General features: G+C 56.2%; 4 protein-coding genes across 4 annotated transcripts; 2 read left to right on the top strand and 2 right to left on the bottom strand.

Annotated features, from left to right (window-relative positions):
- Positions 1–52: 52 nt before the first annotated feature.
- GGS23DRAFT_587484 (uncharacterized protein) lies at positions 53–1,789 on the top strand. Its single transcript, XM_051517486.1, has 2 exons — positions 53–294; positions 394–1,789. The coding sequence occupies exon 2, from the start codon at positions 609–611 to the stop codon at positions 1,179–1,181; it is 573 nt and encodes a 190-aa protein (XP_051367754.1). The 5' UTR covers positions 53–294; positions 394–608; the 3' UTR covers positions 1,182–1,789.
- A 1,437-nt stretch (positions 1,790–3,226) lies between these two features.
- GGS23DRAFT_342483 (homeobox-domain-containing protein) lies at positions 3,227–5,698 on the bottom strand. The gene is made up of 3 exons (XM_051513059.1): positions 5,241–5,698; positions 4,979–5,184; positions 3,227–4,920 (listed from the first exon to the last, which is right to left on the bottom strand). Exons 1-3 carry the CDS (start codon positions 5,600–5,602, stop codon positions 3,671–3,673), a joined length of 1,818 nt encoding a protein of 605 aa, XP_051367755.1. The 5' UTR covers positions 5,603–5,698; the 3' UTR covers positions 3,227–3,670.
- Positions 5,699–10,925: 5,227 nt separating this feature from the next.
- GGS23DRAFT_342555 (uncharacterized protein) lies at positions 10,926–11,703 on the top strand. Its single transcript, XM_051513061.1, has one exon. The coding sequence runs from the start codon at positions 11,043–11,045 to the stop codon at positions 11,439–11,441; it is 399 nt and encodes a 132-aa protein (XP_051367756.1). The 5' UTR covers positions 10,926–11,042; the 3' UTR covers positions 11,442–11,703.
- A 3,865-nt stretch (positions 11,704–15,568) lies between these two features.
- On the bottom strand, positions 15,569–17,666 carry GGS23DRAFT_342597 (uncharacterized protein). The gene is made up of 3 exons (XM_051513062.1): positions 17,170–17,666; positions 16,339–16,887; positions 15,569–16,244 (listed from the first exon to the last, which is right to left on the bottom strand). Exons 1-3 carry the CDS (start codon positions 17,246–17,248, stop codon positions 15,667–15,669), a joined length of 1,206 nt encoding a protein of 401 aa, XP_051367757.1. The 5' UTR covers positions 17,249–17,666; the 3' UTR covers positions 15,569–15,666.
- Between the last annotated feature and the right edge of the window lie 29 nt (positions 17,667–17,695).

The raw sequence follows: 17,695 nt of genomic DNA on the forward strand, positions 1-17,695 counted from the left end.
ATCCTTCAGTGCCCAGCGCATTTTACATGGCCACCACTGCTTAACCCCCCGCCGTCCAGCCCCCCCTCCTCCCCAATAGGCTCCCTGTCGCTCAACGTGGAACGACAAGGAGAGCAAAAGACCAGACGGGCGAATATGCGGCGAACATGACTGGACGAGACCAGCCTATCCGTATGTGCATTCCTGACGCTATGCTATCTCAGAGAGGCATCATCCGGGCTTGGAACCAAGCCCAGCATCGTCACTAGAACTCTAGAAGCGGGAGAGATATGGTAAGCTGGCGAAAAGTAAAGCCTGGGAAAGTCTTAGCGTTAAGGACAGACAGGGGTTGGATACATATCCAGCCCCTCTCGAAGATCGCGAGGGGTTGTTCATCCCACACTACCTACGTACCTACGATAGATGGAGTGGGTGTGTATTACCCACCTACAATGAGGTCCGTGGTGAGTTGAAGCCTACCGCCCACAGCGATGCCACCGCGCCGGCTTAAACGTATATCCACCTGTACCCGTATAATAGGGTCGAAGAAGAATCCGGGATTCTATTTCGAGAAAACGCACCCACTGCCAGATCCATAACGAGACGAGGTATGCCGAGCTATCACGGCTATGATCCCAGAGGTGCGTCGGAGTAACGCGCTGCGCCTCGCACGACTAGGACATGATGACGAACGGACTACGACGCCTAATGAGCTCTGGATGGCGGAGAGTCGTCAGGATCCAGTGCGTATCCCGTACGCATACGTAGGATATCTCCCCGCATCGCTGGGCGCTCCATCACCGCAGCGACACGGTCTCCGAGGACGCCGACGAGCTGGTCCGACACACCACTCTCGTCGACACCCCTCTCGGAAAAGTCTATGTACATACACATACCTATGTATACAAATACATATATGGGAAAGACCTCCGGGTTCCGGGTCACAGTCACGGCCCCAGAAGCATCCTTGCAGCGGATGCACGGCACTCTGCCCAGCAGAGCTCGGCAGACCTTTAACACCTGCCAGACGCGGAAAAGAGGAGCACCAACCAGTTAATACTCCGTCGGAAATCGAGTCGAGCCTTCGTAACGCCGGTGGAAACACAGCTGCACCGAAGAATCGATTCGCGACAATGGTCAGTGTTCGGAAGCCGAGGTCGACCAGATCGGTCCAAGCCTGCCACTGTCTCGCTTGTATATAGTGGCAGTGCTGCGTCAGTTAACCCGCTCTAGGGCTATGATCTTCACCTCGGTGACACGGCGCCCAGTGCACTGCCCCAATCTGTCTTGTGCAGATCGTAGCGTGTCGCCGGCCATAGCCAGGGGGCGGGGGGAGGGCACTCCCGTTTCTCTTTTTTTCCTTTTTTGCTTGCTTTGGGCTGATATTCGCCGATTGGAGACGCAGGTGAGGTTGTAGGCGTTAGATACGGCAGCATCCAATCGGCTGTTCGCCAAGAGGACAATGCGCAGAAACATCGCAACGACGGTCTCATACCCGGCCAGCATCACATCTACCATAGGATGAAGTTGTCCTGGAAGGTTGGTTAAGCAGTTGCTGCGTCGGCGCGCGCTACAGCATCAAGGGAGGAAAAAAAGACAGATTGTATGAGCAAGTAGCTTGGTTTCACGCATCAAGTCAACCCAGTTGGCGATTTGCACTAGAGGTAGCGCCTCGTCTCAACCGGGGAGGAATTCGTATAGACCTAGCTGATTGACAAGATTGTGGAAATGGCTCGAAACGAACGCGTTAAGCATAGAAACAATAAATCCAGCATTCGATATACCTATAACGGATGTTACTACAGACACGATCTACCTACAATTTGAATGCTCCCCTTGAGACAGAAGAGATAGGTACTATGGCTCGATCCATTGTGCAGCGTCGTTCAAGATCGCGGTCGAGTCTGGTATAAGCCGTACTCGATGCGGCAGGAAAATGCAGCCGCCCACACTTCCGTCTTAGAGGCGTAGGCTTGTGATATAGGGTCCTACTTGACAGGTCCTACTTGACAGGTCCTACTTGACAGGTCCTACTTGACATTAAAGAGCATAGGGGAAATACCCCAAGGGTAGACTTGGCTCTTTGGACTATATGTTCGGAAGCCTGGCGGCGAGAGGCATTGTTAGTTTCCGGGCACGACGAAGCTTATACGCTGCTCGTAAGACGGATCTAACCTGGTAGGTACACAGTAAAAAGCGCGGGTCGAATGACCCCCAATACACCGGTATAGGGGGAAAGGGAAAAGGCATAAGTTTATCATCTATCACAATCGTAAGTCGATACGCCCGTCCAGAACCCCCGAGGCACACGACATCCCGCCGAGCCGAGAACACGGCCAATATCCCGAACAAGAAGCAAAACAGAGAACATGACCCGCCCCCCCTACTTACTGACATACTACGCACACGCCAGCTGGGTAGAGACGAAAGTCGACAGAATCAACCTGCTGCTCCATTTCGCTCCGAGGCACCAGATACCGCCACTGCTCCCTACCTCCGTGTTAACGTATGAAAGGTTCAAGTCGACGGCATGGCTATCTAGAGGGACATACCGTCCTCATCCACTTGGCAATCCTGTCCATCCTTATCCTGGTGATGTAGACAACCAAGTAAACAGGTTCGGCCAATGCTGGATAACCACAATTAACAAGTAGATAGTGCTTCGAGTCACGCTAAGATAGAGATGCTGCCTCTCTTCCTCTCTTCAGTGGGATTGGGCTCAGGAATACCCACTGCTACGATGCGATCCATCAACCAGTCTCTTACGGAAGCAGTAATACGTAATACGATGCGCAATACATAGGTGCAGTCACTTCTTTCTCGCTATCAACATTCAGCTTGCGTTATTTTTCTATTCCTTATTATATTCCTCGCCGTAAAGTCGTGACAAGGAAAAGTGATCAGAGAATTTTTCGTCTTCATCCAGCTACTATTAGTACTGGTCGGGTTAATCCACCTACACGAGGCGGGGCTAAGACTAGAGGGAGAGAGAGAAAGAGAGAGCAACGGGGCTTTCGCCGCGGGCCCTCTACAATCAAGGGGGTGGTGAAGAGGCCCGACTGCTGATCCCCGGCAGGTCGGTTTTAAAAATTACTATCCGCGAACCCAAGCCTCCTGGGCTTCTTCCATATTCATCTGCTTTTTTGTTCGCCCGGCAGCCAAAAAACGAAAAAAACATCGCTTATGATCGTAAATGCTTAAAAAAAAAGGAAAAACGAAAAGAAAGGCTGGAAGATTCAAGACCAGATTGAAGGGAAGGATTAGATCCGAAATTCGCAGTATTAGTGCAGAGCAGGCCGCTTGAAATTCAAGGGTAACGAGACCGCAAGGGTAAGAAACAGAAACCAAAAAATACCGCTATTGAGGTAGAGTAGAACGTACGATCGCTGTGCCGGACACGCATAATCGGATACCGAAACAAGGTGTCGTCGTGCCCAGCTTTGTGGCCGGTGGAATCGAGATGGGATGGGACAAGAATCGAACCAAAACTCGTACGTCGAGGAACAGACCGGAGAAGGGTGTTTGAGAGGGAAGACAAGTGAAAATCACCGAAACGACAAGAGGTATATAGATCCGCAACGCCACAACGACAAAAAGACGAAAACATGATAGGGAACACGATATCAGACCAGTGTCCGTGGCCCTAAGACGAATCTCCGACCTCGCCAAGCCGTGCCACATTCCCGCATCATTAAGGGTGAGACATGCTCTCGGGGGAGAGGCTAGACGGGTCGACAGCGTCGAATTGCACGAGCTGGCTCATGTCCAGGTCCGCTTGACTGGGCTCCATATAGCCAGGCGAGTGAGGATGCATGGGAATGTTGATGGTGTGCTTCGAATACATCTCGTTCAGGCCGTGGCCGTCATCCGAAATAGCCGAGTCGCTCATGCCGTACATGTCGGTAGAGGCTGGTCGCTGAAGCATACTCAAGGGCGGAGACTGTTCAACGATAGCCGGATCGCCGTGGCTCGTATATGACAACGGAGATACAGACTGAGGAATCTGAGGCAGGGGCGAAAGAAACGCACCGCCATACGGCGTACCGAAGCTCGAGGCAGGTAACGGCGTGCCCCCGGGAGCTTGGGAGAAGTAGTTCGGGCTTGAATATTCCGACGGAGCGGTAGTGGCGGAGAGCGGATACTGTCGCATGTCCATGGCGTAGGATGCCTGCGTGTCTATGCGCAGATTCGGGCCAGCATTGCTCATGCCAGCGGGCTGCTGGGGAACCGGGGAGTAAATGCCGGGGCTGTGCTGCGGCTGGCCCTCGCCCGGATGTTGAATATAGAAGGCGGGCATCGGGTTCTGGAACATGGAGAAATCGACGGCTGTGGGGACGGATCGGCTACGCTGTCGCTTATGGCCGGGCGCGCGCATACCGGCGTGCACCGGGTTCACTCCCCATTGCGACTCCTGGTACATGCCGATATGGGGCGGACCAAAGTTGGGCTGCGAAGCAGGGCGGTTAGTGGGAGACACCGGAGCAGAGACCGACATGGCGTGGCTCATGTCGTAAGGCACCGTGTTATGTCGGTTCGTGAAGGATTCGAGCGACGCTAGCTTGGCGAGCTGGCCACTGAGAACCTTAGGGTTACCGCCGAGGTGGTGAACGAGGCAGTGAGTGGCTTGGTGGCCCTCGGTGAAGTCCTCGACTTGGACAAACCCATTAGAGTTCGGCGACGAATCCATGAAGAAGCTGGGAGCGCGGTTCAGCTCGATGACAATCCCGCCCAGCTTCATAGCGTCGCCATCGGGGTTCTCCAGGTAGATGTTCTTGATGGCATTGAAGTTGTACTCGATCTTGTATCCAGCCTGATCATTGTTGATGTAGTAGGTCATGGTGCACTTTTCAGGCGAGTAGAATATGATGAGATCCATCGTGTTCTGGCCAACGCGCGTCCACTTGCCGATGCTCAGGGACCGGCAGGTCAGATGATGGATGACTAGGAAATGTGAGCCGGATCCTCTAAAACAAGCGGGTATTATGGCCACGAGACTTACGGACTTTGCCCTGTCCTCCTTGCTCGCCTCCGAGCATCATGGAGCCGTAGGGAAGGAGACCGGTGCGTCCCATGTAGGGGCCACCGAGGCCCTTCCCGGATTCCATGGCCTGCATTGCCAGGTATGCTCGCATCGACTCAGGGATAGAGTCGATATCCTCGCCTGTTTCCAGGCTCTTCTTGGCCAGAAGCTTAATCTTGGCACGCCTGCTCAGGGTCAGCACCGAGATTCTCGAAAGGAGGCCGAGGCTACTCCGACGTACCGGTTCTGAAACCAGATCTGAACAGACCTTTCGGTCATGTTGATTTCCTCCGCAATCCTCTCGCGAACGTTGGCGATCGGGGTGGGATTCTTGTTGAATTCCATCTCGAGTGTCGTTAGCTGATCCTGAGTCGCGCGCTGCCGCTTCTGGTTCTTCTGCTGCTGGGTCAAAGTACTCTTGCGCGGGGGGCGCCGCGACGCGGAAGCCTGACCGTTCGACGGCGCAGAGGGGGAGGGAGACTGGCTGCTCTTCGCGTCGATCGAGCCGGTAGGCGTCGAGCCGGTCTCCGGGGTAGACAGACCCGGGGCCACGACAGTCGGCCCCGCGGAACCCGGGTGCTCTACCTTGAGCGAGATATCCATCTCTTAGTCGAGATCTCGGTCGAAAAGGAGCGTTCAAAGTATGAAGTGGGAATAGGCTGGGCTTGGTGGTCGACGTTCCGTGATCGTGGGTTCAGTCGCGATGTCGACGGTGTGTCCTGCCAGGGCCCGAGTGTGTGCCAGGTATTATTATGCTGAGGATAATATCTCTGAGCGGTGAGAAGGGGAGAATGGATGTCAAGGAGTGTCGGCGCAAAGCAATGGGGCTACAGCGCAAGGACGGGCTCAGGTAGAAGTGGTCAGTACAAGATACTACAAGCAGGCGGTATGTTGGTAGTAAGCGACTACGTGGGCCGTGGTCAAGTGTATAATAGTTATAGTAATAGTTGCGAAGCCTAAGGAACGAAATGGACCCGAAAGGAGTGACGGAGTCCGTAAATGGCTATGAATACGAAAAGAGAGCGTGGGTTTGAAGAAAAAGGAAAGGAATATGGGGGAGAGAAAGGGTAGAAGAATTGCCGAGAAAGCGACGACAGCGACGATACGGGATGAAGAAGATGAAGACGGAGAGAGTAGAGCGCAGGTGGACGGGCAAGGAAAAAGGGAGGAGGGGGGGGGATAAGGAGGGAAGGCCAGAAAAAAGGGAATAAGGGCGCGGGTGGTTCCAGCGAGCCAGTAGCGAGTACAGGCAGCCCAGTGGCCGGCCCGCCGCAAGTGCCAGGTTAGACGCACCTAACGCACTCCCTCCTAGGTTAGGTACCTGAGGCAATGCATCATGATGTATCTACGTCGTGTATCGCATTGTACACGCATAGAGGTGACACGGCCGGAGGTACCTGTCTGCCGCGGCGCCAGCATGGGGCGGAAGGTATGCACGTATAGGTATTATAAGAGGTACCTAGGTATACCTTAGGCAGGTACCTAACCTGCCTCTACGTGTTGGGTGCAGGTACCTGAAGTATGGAGGTACCTACGTAGGTACCTGGGCAGGTACACGTCTAGCCCAATCTGGGGGGGCCTGGGGGACCTGCGCCAGACGGGGATGGGGGGCCTGACTTACTAGTAGCAGGTGGGCGGTCCCCCGGAGTGGGCAGTTGAGGTAGCTCTCACACACCACACGCTCGCTCGCGCACACACACACCACAGCTCGACTGAAGGGAAAAATTGTGAGAATAAGACAAGGCCGCCAGGGAGAGAGAAAATATTGGGGATTTTTTTCCCTTAAAAAGATCCGAGTGGGCCGCCCAAGGCATATACATATACATGCCTACAGACACACGCGCGCGCACGCACACAGCTGCTGTGCATGCATATTCTAGCGCGCCAGGCCGTCTGTAACCCTGATCAGGTAGGTACCTAGGGCAGATATGGATAAAGTAAGAAGGACAGTGTGTCTTGGCACTGTGCATCTAGTCCATGTCTCCGCCATCGCAGGCTATAATAGGTTGTGGAAGGCGCCGTGTCTAGCACGAAGTTGACTAGTACCCAATGTACTCATATGTGGCCTCGGACTTGTCGCCTTGCATACGAGCTGTCAGGCACCTCCTCGAATAGCATAACACGTATCTTGGGTACCTCGCCTACCTCAAGCAGGTACGGTGCAGACAGGTGGGGCGCCTCAAGCGCGGCAGACCCATATTACATAACCCAATGGATGCCGTTTCCGCGAAGCAACTCGCCTCATAGGTACACCCGCCCGAAGGTACCCACGTCCGCCTCCCATTAGGAGGTAGGCAGGTACCTACGCACCACTCAACCGCCGCACAACCGTAGGAGCACACGTACCGTTGGGTACATCTGTCCTCAGAGCGAGCGCGCAAGGGAAGGGTGGCATATGTACATGCCTAGGAGGTACATATAGATTTGGCACTTGCCTCCGGTACTGACACAACTCAGAACGCAGGCAGCCACTGGAGGTAATGTACCTATACCCAAGGTACCTACGGTACCTGATCCGCTAATGGGGCGTGTTTCCAGTGGCCCCGTTGAGTGACGGAGGTGGGGATTCTGGCTGTCTTCTGCCCAATCGTATAATTGTTAGCAGACTTCGTCGTGGTTCCCTCCATCCCATCCCGTCCCATCCCAAGTCCTTTTTTTATCGCTGTCACCTTTCCCCCCTTCGTCTCCATCCTCCTTTTTTTTCCCTTCCCTCCCTTTCCCTCGCGAGACCGCGGCCACGCCTCATCTCCTCACGCTTGCAAAGAAATACGAAAGGAATCTAATAATATCCGAGACCGAGTCGTCTTCGTCCCTGAGCACATCGGCACGTCGGATCTACTGAATTGTTCCCCCCTCCACCCCCTCTCTCACAGCACGTGCACATACGTAAATACATTGCCCGCATGCCTACTCATACATGCCTGTGTGGACACGGCACGTTTTCCTAGCCACCGTCTGGGTGGTGGATAGGCAGACCAGACAATCGCCAAGTCGTATGAACATCGGCCTCGAGGGGTGGGGCCGACCAGATGGCTGAACGGAACGTGAGCGTCGGACAGGTCCAGCAAGCCCAGGAGCCCGGTGGAACCAAATCCCTGACGATGACCTCAAACCGAACGAGACAGTAGTCCAGGTCGCTTCGACCAATTGTAAGAGGGTTGTCAGGAGTCGATACCCAACACCTCCTCAAAGCAGCATTGTGCCACCCGAGGCTGAGTATGTATACGCTGCTGCTGCTGCTGCTGTTGTCCTTGTTCAGATGTGTGCACATTTGGACCTTGTGCAAGTCTCTGACCATCGCTCTTCTGCTATTTGTTCCCTTCCTAAGGGGATCGCAGAGGTGTCCTACCTTGCTCCCGCTGACAGTACTACGTAGTATGTATGGATGGGCGCCCCATGTCTGCATATCGGCATGGACAGGCGGGAGAGGACAGGGTCTCTCTGTACCTATTCCATAACATAGTTTCGGAGGTAGTGTGTCGGCAGGGATTCCCACCGTGCTTTTAGTCGAACGTGCTCGGCAATCCTAATGCCCTCCGGGACTTGCTTAGCTGACCTTCACTGTCAAACATTTGTCGCCTCTGTCCTCCGTGGTTCGCCAAGCTCGGCGCCTGGTTCCGTTGAGCGTTTGTGGGTTTGGGCGGCGGCTCTGGCGTAGGAGCGTCACGATCTTTGTCGAGGCGGCCTCGCCGACTCGAGAACACAGCCAGACCTCTCCCATCACCCGAATGTGTGGCGATCTTCGTTTGTTATGTCGCACAATTCGCATGGGGCATCTACATGTTCGTACGAACAGGGCGGCAATTCTGGAACCGTCTGACTTATCTGCTAGATGGGAAATATCGAAGGCCAAAGTCCTACCTCCTGTCTCACAGACTCGCGAAGCTATTCCGGCCATTCTAGTAGGGACGAACTCCGAACTACGGCGTTAGGCTGATATATAATCCCTGTAGTTGACAGCCTTGCCGCACGAGAAGGCAGAAGATAAAAAGCAACGACAAAAAGAGCGTGGCTACGCGGTAGCATGTAGTGGCGGCACAAGCAACTAGCAACAAGACGCGCGCTTCCACCTGAGGGCTTCAATGGCGATCCGTCCTACCGGCGGTGGTGGTGGGGTGTGTATGTAGGAGTCTGTGCCTGTCTCACCGCTCGACGAACCACAGAGACCGGCCCCCCCAATGCAAGAAAAGGGGGTTGAGAGCCAAGAATGCTCCTTCGCCAAACTCCGATACAAATTCTCAACTTGCGCTTGATGGGGGCCGCAGGACCGGTCATCTTTACCGCCAGTGTGCGACGTCCCCAATGTCGCCGTCGTTGGTCGAACTCACCCAGAAAAGCAGCCAGCGGCTTGGGTCGCTTCCCGCTTGGATTCAACCGGCTGAACCAACGATCATGGGGATCTCGCATCTGGTATCTACATACATGCATGCCTACATGACCATCCCATCCCTGCGTGCTCGTCCGTAACGGTCAAGATGCCCACGGTCAACCGCGTCCGGACCAGGCCGGGACCCTCTTGAGAGCCAATCACTCGACGACGGCAAGATCCCTGCCCATCCCCGCCAGCAACCCGCCTCACCAGGATCGAGGGTAACGTCTGACAGAACAGGCTGGCCCATATTTCTCTCTCTCTCTCTCTTTTTTTTCCTACCGGGGAAAAGCGCAGAACCACGGGTGGGGGATTGGGCATTGGGGCGCCTGTACCTGCGTCGGTGAGTCGCTAGGCTGAAGCACAACAGGGGACTACTGGACTATCCGTCGTGTTCCTGCAGCCATGATGCAGTCGAGATGGTTTCTGTCAGTCTTTCTACACTGTGTACAGATCCGGTCACACCTGCATACAAATGGTACATGTTCACAATGATTTGGAAGAGTTGCTCGCATACACGTACTACGTACCCAGGTAGTAGAGAATCACGGCACCGTCGACATGGAGTAGGGATCAGGCTGCCCTTTATACCGGGGACATTCCTCGCTCATTAACGCGTCTCGCAAACGTCGGGACACCTGCCATTCTCGATCGACGGATAGTTGGGTCGCACATCTCACAAGGCAGCGTGGAAGATCTGAAGACGGACACCTACCACACCCTCTCTCGCGATGGCACCCTATCATTGGGCCGTCTTGTCTCTGATATATTCTTCTCCAAGAGACTCGCGCAGCTTGAGCAGCTTTTGCGACTACCAACAGTCAGCCCGGTACTCCGTCCGATACGCCGGTCTCAGACAGGGCTGCTCGCTGCGGCCGTGTTAAGCGCTTACCGTGAAAAGGGTCTAGTCGCGCGCAATGAAAATCCCTTACGGATTCCCTCGCGCCTCTCCACGTCCCTTTCAGCGTGGGTTGCCCGGGTTCGATAAGGTTCCACGAAGAGGGATTTTTTTTTTCGGCGACTTGAAACGACGACAGACTAAGACGAAGGCGAAGGTATACATGCACACGTATATATCGGCTCTGGACCTGTCAGAGCAGGGGACGCGAAGTGGTGTGAAATGTAGGTCACGTCATCGACATTCTGCTCGAGGAGGCACTAGGAACATCACAGCCAATCGAAACATCAGACATATCGGCAAACGAGGGCAAGCCGAGCAGCCCAGATCGACGAGAAGACGACGGTGGGAATCTAAGGCAATCCTTCGTAGCTGACGCCAGACAGTGCGTAGTGTAGACACACTACTACCTACTGCTACTACGTACGTGTATGTGGTGACTAACATGGCTGGCTCAGACATACGAATACATAAGCCCACGCATGCCGCGCGCGCGTCCATAGACCTGGTCCTGTCATGGATGCTTGGAGACTTGTCTTCATACCCTGGGCTGTGGACCCGCAGAGGCATCACGCGCCCCCCCCCCCATTATCCGGTGCCTTGCAGAAAGGGTGCCCACCCTCCACAAACGTGCTTCAACTCGCCGCAACCTAGTCCCGCGGCTCCCACGCCACGGGAAACATGTCAGGAACGTGTTATCAGTCTCGGCCTCTGAAAAGAACAAGAAGTTACCGAGAAAACTTCTCTACTGCATCCATAGTTCCGCCGAAGGTGGGATGGGGGGAGGTAGCTGGGGCGTCCGTCTTCCATCGGCACAAGATCCGTTCCCGAGCGCCGTCTCGTCAGATCGGATTTTCTTTTTCTTCTTTTTTTTTCTTTTCCTTTTCAGCTGCGGAAATACTCCGACACACGTTCGATCTGGTGTTGATAACATGCCACGATCCTTGCTAGTGATCAAGTCTGCAAACCGCATAAAGGAGGCCGTCTTTGCTGGTCGATCATGCACCGTGTGCCTGGCGTCCGTGTCTATGATTTACCTACGTGTAATTCGTCAACCTTCCCCTGACCTTCTCCAAAGTCCCCTCCCCCCCCCCGACCAGGGTCGGCTTATCGCAGCAATGCTTTCACGTCACTCAAGAGCGGCCGCGCAGCAACGATGTTTTTTTATGGCTTAAGTGGCGACGGAGGTAACTGGCGCACGATAGTCTCGCAGCGTCGCACCTCTAGTCGAGCCTAAGACCGAATAGGCGCACCAACTACAAAGCACTCACAGAGATCGTATTGGAAACTGATCGGCGCTGTTGCATTAGTGTGCCAGACTGAGGGGGGGTCTGGCTGGTAACCCGGGTCCTGGCGTTTACTTTTCCTGCTCGTGACGATAGCCCAGGTGAACGGCGGAGCAGAAACGGGGGCGACAGCACCACCGAAAGGGGGTTCCGTCTCCAAATAGAGCGGCAACACACCAATATTTTCAAGTCCCCGACCGTACCCCGATCGTCGATATTATCGGTGAAGCTCCCGCCGAGTATTTGCGAGCACAGAAGTCCTAGGTTGCTAGTTTCGCTTTCCATCACCCACCCACTCCTTCATCCCTACCTCGTCTTCGGCCGATCAAGTTCGGGAGGCTTGGATTTATCGGATCCCACGTTCGGGTGACTTGACACAGCAGGACGGGACGACGGACATGGGTTTTTATTTTTAGAGAGAAAAAAGAAAAGAAAGACAAAAAAAAAGGAGCCGGCCGGAGAGAGAGAGACCCAAAGTCGGTGGCTTTTTATGCGTCAACCCATACCACTGCGTACGGACCTCACCCGAGAGGCATGTACATGTGCATATACTCATGCATTCACGAGGCGTTGCCTTCGGTTTACTTACTATGCAGCCGATAGTGCTGGGCTCAACATCGCTTCTTCCCTCCGTGTCCTTGCATGAATGATCGGCTCGAGCTTGGCGCGTTGAAGACGAGCTAGGCAACGTGCCGGATTCTTCCCACATACCTACCTACGTACCACGTACGTGCATTCTAGTCCCCCCTCTACTCATACGGACACACACACACACACACAACACCACACACACCACACACACCCACACACAGGGGACTATCACCTGTCGTTGGCGGAGGAGGAACCGGGAGGAGCAGTCTTGTTGCCTGCTCCAGTCAACGCATGTTACTTCTGCGTCACTCTCCTCGCCCGTCTTCTCGCCTCTACGTGTGGAGTCCAACCCTCCGTAGCTAGGCTCATCGGCGTGTTCCTACTTTCTCCCTACCTCACACTACTACACACGATATGTACATACGATAACAGGCGAACATCGCATCCGTACGAACGGGCGGCCCGCTATTACCAAGACTGTTCCGGATCAGGGGCCCATCCGCGTGAAACATCACCACGTACCTGACTACAATCGAGCACGGATGTTCTAGAAGATCAGTCCGGGGTCTTCACATGTACACACACGTTTTTCTCGTATGTACATGGTCAGGTACAACGATACGACAAGGGAGAACGACAACAGGCAAGGGAGACGAGGGCGCTCTGCGGCCCTGGCGTGGATGTCAGGTCCTCCCATCCCCCCCGGCCGGCTTGGCGACATGGCTCACTCATCGCCGGATTATCCCCCGCTTACGTCGCTCTGCTAAGGGGAATCCGAGCCGTGGCGCTGCGCGTGTGCTACTACACACCTCGTAACACGTCTGCCGTCTCTCCCCTCCCTCGCTGGCGCTTTGCTAACCCGTTCGAGCGCACGCGCGAGAGGTCTTAGCCTCCGCCGCCCTCCCTCCCTAGAGAGATACCTCTCTGCATGCAGGTACATATTGGAGATAGCTCGCGCCTCGCGATCGTCTCTACCCCCTTCCCTCCCGCCGCCGCGGCGACATTCTGTACCCCCGATCGCGCCTTTTACCGCATCGAGACTGTGCTGAAACCCCCTGTCCGCTGTGCCTTGTGGCACGGTCTGAAGACTGGGGAAAATGTATACATGGCTATTGATTCCGCCACAACCGTGCGGGTGCGACCCGGGAAAAAGAAAAAGAAAACGAAAACGCCCCCGTATTGATAGTTCCCAAGCCGCGTGCGTCGCCTGTATTCATATTCATCTTCGCATCCATTCCTTTCCCCCGCCGCCCCCTCTGGACCGCGACGCCCTCGCCCCAAAATAGTTAATCAGGCAAGGCGTTGCGTGCGGGTGCGTGCGGGCTCGCGTCGCTAGCTTAGACAGCTACCTCGGTCTACGTAAGACTTCTAGACAAGCGTCCTTTGCGGCCGCGCCCGAGAGACAGACAACAGAGGCGACGCGTACGCGTAGGCACGCCTATTCGCCATCGACGTAGACACCTGGCCCGGGCGGCTCTTACTCCGCCCCTCCCTCTCCCGCAGCGCGGAGCCTCAGCAAGGATCGGCCGGCCGGTCCTAGCGACGTGCCCCCGGGGCGCGCGCGTCGACTCGAGCTACGTATCATCGGGTCCGCCACGATGGATTCAGGCGCGCTGTCGTGGCGCCCGTCTCGCTGCACACGTGCCGCAGCCAGGCGCTATACAACCTCCTCCTCCTCCTCTCCCCGCCCCCGGCGGCCATGCCGCGGCCCACGTCGAGGTGGGCACGGTAGCGAGCAGCAGGAGCGTCGCCGATGAATCCGCATCGGACACGATCTGCCGCGCCAGCTCTACGTAGTCGTCCTAGCGACGGGCGAGCCCCGCCTACTGGCCGCGAGGTAGCTACGTAGGCGATGCGTTCCGCTCTGTGGACCAGGCCTGTCGGGAGGGAGGGAGGAGGAGAGCGCGGAGGAGGGGACCTCGTCGTCTGCGCTCCAGCACGTACATGTATGCATAATTATCCCCGTACGTAGGTAGGTATATACCCAGAACCAAAAGCTTAGCCTTAGCGGTGACTCTGGGTCGGGTTGGGCTGGGAGCGGAGCGAACATCATGGCGGTGAACCCGCGCGCGCGGACGGTCCTCAACCGGGGTCAAGAAGAAAAAAACGCTCGGGCAGCGCCCGGCAATCCGACTACGGCTAGGTCATGCTACGTCGAGCTCCTTCAGCCCTACCCTACCGACGAACCAGGTTTCGCGTCCGCTGCCCTCTCTCTCTCGTCGTCTGAACAGAAATCCTTCTTCTTCTTCCTTTGCTGCCTTCCTTCTTTTCCCCCTCTCCACCTAGGCACATATGTATCTCCTTCCTCCCACCCCCCTTCCCTGCGTCCGTCCCATCTCATCATCCATCGCGTCCTCCTCCTGCGCCTGGCGCCGTCATCCTTCACGGCTACCTTGGGCTCCGAGTGCTTACCTATATTGTATCTATGCGTGCGCACACGTACTTATATAATAACCCTGCCAACGCCCGTGCCGCTGAACTCCCCCCAGCTGCGCTCGCTCGCCTCCCGCCTTCGCCCTTTAGAGTAGGAAAACGGACGACGCCCCAGCCACACACGCACCGGGTATATATATACACGCGTGTGCGCATCTGCGCGCGTCCCTAGCCGTCTCGGGCATGCGTATGTGCGATATGGGGGGGGGGCCGGCTCGCGCGCGTCCTTTTGGCGCTTGTATCCGGATCCCCCTCCTTCCGCTCCGCGCGACACGACACGGAGGGCATCTAGGCAGCCACGGTTCAGGTATATGCGCAGGAACACGGAGCCAGAGATGGCCGTCGCTACTCGACGACGTCGCCGGGGAGCAGGCAGGTAAGCTAGGCCAGGCTAGGAGAGTGCTAAGTATAAGAGAAACAGAGGAGGGGCTATAGAAAATAAAATAAAATAAAAGAGAGCGCGAAATCCTCTCGCGCGTTTCCGCCACCGTCTCTATATCACTCGCAGGTAGATCAGAGAAGGGAACCAGCAAACGTATCATGATGTTCGCCGAGGCGGCACGGCGTAGGTATCGATTTCACCGGAACCTGGGAGGTAGGACACCCACACCGAACCCGTTAGTGCGGCGCAGATATTCAAGTCGAAGATAGCTCGGTAGGTCACCTAGTCGGCTCTTCGTAAACCTACAATATATATTATATATATATGTGTGTAGCCCTTGGGCTCTTCGCCCCTAAGTGTATACGCCGCCACTTATACGCCGTTGGACTATACGAAGGGAGACGAGATGGCTGCAAGCGGGAGAAGCTAGAAATATATCATGTCATGTACCGGCAGTGTAGATATACATCTGCGCGCAGGGCCCAATCCGGCCGACCGTCTACCGAGATCTGAACCGCACGACTGATGACGTGCACCTTGAAAATACCTCAGGACTTACTTACCCTTGCATACTCCGGACCGCAGTAGGCAAGTAGCTATTATAGTTGGCGCCTCTAATGCCGCATTAATCCCGCCTCCCAACCGTGCTGCGTATTCCTCGTGCGCGAGCACCCCGAGCCAGCTTCGGGTCTGCAGGCGAGCTTTCGCTTACAGCTCCTTCATCACCTCGGCTACGGCTTTCGCGGCAACTCGCCTACGTTGGTCCTCGGGTAGCCCGGCGCTCGTGTCACGCACCGCCTGGAGCTTGAGCATCATGCGCTCTATCTTGCGCACCTCCTCATCGTCTAGCTTCTCTTCTTCGTCATCGGCGTCATTCGCGTCGTCGACACCCGCCGCGGCCGCAGCCGCCGCGCTAGCGGCGTCCTTTTTCCTCATCATCCTCAAGGTCGAGAGTCCCCTCGAGATTTTCGTTCCCCCCCCATCGTCGTCGTCGTCGTCGTCGTCGTCGTCATCATCATCGTCATCGTCATTGTCATCCTGCCGAAGCCCGGCGGTCCAGATGGCACGTCGGAGGCCCGCGAAGTCGTCCTGGTCAAGCCCGAAGTCCATACTCTCCGGGTCGAAGTCTAACCCGTCCTTGTCCCGGCCGGGGCTATCGACATCCTCATCGGCGTCTAGCCCGGCTTCGAAGTCATCCAAGTCAGAACCGAGATCGTCGGCACCGATGGCTTGCTCCCAGTCATTCGACTCTAGCGCTTCCAGGGCCCGGGGGATGCCAGTTTTTTCTACATCGTAGTGAGCGAGCGAGCCGCGGTTAACGGGCGCGTATCGTGATGTGCGGGAGAGGGTGGGGCTGAGGCATAGGGAGAGGGTACCTACCGCCGAATTCGTTCCGGGTCGTCGTGCTCTGGCTCCGCACCTGCACGAACTCGAGCCCGGCCTCAGCGCAGCAATCCTCCCACTCCTCGGTGTTGTCCAGCTCGCCGATACCAAGGCACAAGCCGACACCGTCCCACGTCCAGCCACCAAGCCCTTTCTTGATGACACGGCCAATGTGGTGAATTAGTTCCTTTGCGCGCACCACCTCACTGCTAGCGGTGCTACCGCCACCGCTACCGCTACCACTGTCACCGCTGGCGTCGTTGCCGTTGGGCTGTGGGGTCTGTGCTGTCGCAGCCTTTGCCGGCAATGGTAATAATGGGGTCAACGCAGGAGGCGGCAGGGCGAAGACGACGATAATGCCGCCGAGGACCTCGAGGACTTCGCGCGCCTCGGTGGAGAGGAAGGAGGCGGACCACTCGGCCGGCGACGCGATAACATCGAGCCAGATGGGGACCTCGGCCACGTAGTAAGCAGTGCGGAGGACGAGGTCATGCGACGAGCCGGCCAGAGAGGTCGAGGTCTGCTCGGGGCGGGTGCCGGTGAGGTCTAGTGGCGGATTAGCGGCTGCGACGTGGTGCATGATGATCGACCTGGCTATAAGTATGGAGTGGGGGCGGGGGTGGGGGTGACGAGGAAGGGGGAGCGGGAAGACGGCGGGAGCGGGAGCGGGAGCGGGAAAGGGGCGAGGGGGTGCGGAATAGAGATAGGCTTAGGCATATACGGGCGTGGCACAGTCTGGCATGGATAGAAAGATCGTATTATAGGTATCACAGACACGCCCAGGAGAGTTAACGACTCGGCAGCAACCAGGTCCACCGGCATACGTACCTTTGATGACCCTGGTGAGGTGGTGAGTGGAATCGGCCAACGACACGGCTAATATCCGACGGGGGTTTTTGATATCCATCCCGTTGGAGAATTGAGGAAGAGGAGATGGGGATGGAGATGAGGATGGAGAGAGAAGAGGGAGAGGGAGGACGGAAGAGGTGACCAGGTGGAGATTGACGAACAAGCCCGCACGTAGGTAGTTTGGGTGGATGGTAGCTGTGCGAGTGGACAGAGGGCTGTCGGGTGGGCTGGACCCGACAGGTCGAATTGGGGGACGGAGGGTGGAGGCTGGCGATTGACAGGTGGAGGCGTCGACGATGCAGATGGACAAGACGACGAAGGAGAGGGTGGGCGAGGGATGAAGAGAGGGAGAGAGAGGTGGGAGGATTGGGAGAGGGACAGAGGACGAGAGAAGAGAGAGGGAGAGGGAGAGAGAGGAAAGGTGGGATAAATGAGAAGTGAGAAGTGAGAAGTGAATGGGAACGCGGTAACGGCGAGCAGCAGGGCCGGTCGGTCAGTTCTGGCG

The sequence above is a fragment of the Durotheca rogersii genome, assembly GCF_024521655.1.
Source record: "Durotheca rogersii strain YMJ 92031201 chromosome Unknown GGS23scaffold_38, whole genome shotgun sequence".
In the NCBI taxonomy this organism is placed as follows: domain Eukaryota; kingdom Fungi; phylum Ascomycota; class Sordariomycetes; order Xylariales; family Xylariaceae; genus Durotheca; species Durotheca rogersii.

Bases quoted from the DNA above. Each gene is read 5' to 3' on its own strand.
- GGS23DRAFT_342597 (XM_051513062.1), bottom strand. From the start codon at position 17,248: ATGGATATCAAAAACCCCCGTCGGATATTAGCCGTGTCGTTGGCCGAT. The intron at 16,888-17,169 runs GTACGTATGCCG...ATCCGCCACTAG, and splicing joins CCTCACCAGGGTCATCAAAG to ACCTCACCGGCACCCGCCCC. The intron at 16,245-16,338 runs GTAGGTACCCTC...ACTACGATGTAG, and splicing joins GACCCGGAACGAATTCGGCG to AAAAAACTGGCATCCCCCGG.
- GGS23DRAFT_587484 (XM_051517486.1), top strand. From the start codon at position 609: ATGATCCCAGAGGTGCGTCGGAGTAACGCGCTGCGCCTCGCACGACTA.
- GGS23DRAFT_342483 (XM_051513059.1), bottom strand. From the start codon at position 5,602: ATGGATATCTCGCTCAAGGTAGAGCACCCGGGTTCCGCGGGGCCGACT. The intron at 5,185-5,240 runs GTACGTCGGAGT...GACCCTGAGCAG, and splicing joins CAGATCTGGTTTCAGAACCG to GCGTGCCAAGATTAAGCTTC. The intron at 4,921-4,978 runs GTAAGTCTCGTG...CACATTTCCTAG, and splicing joins AGGAGGACAGGGCAAAGTCC to TCATCCATCATCTGACCTGC.
- GGS23DRAFT_342555 (XM_051513061.1), top strand. From the start codon at position 11,043: ATGGGGGGAGGTAGCTGGGGCGTCCGTCTTCCATCGGCACAAGATCCG.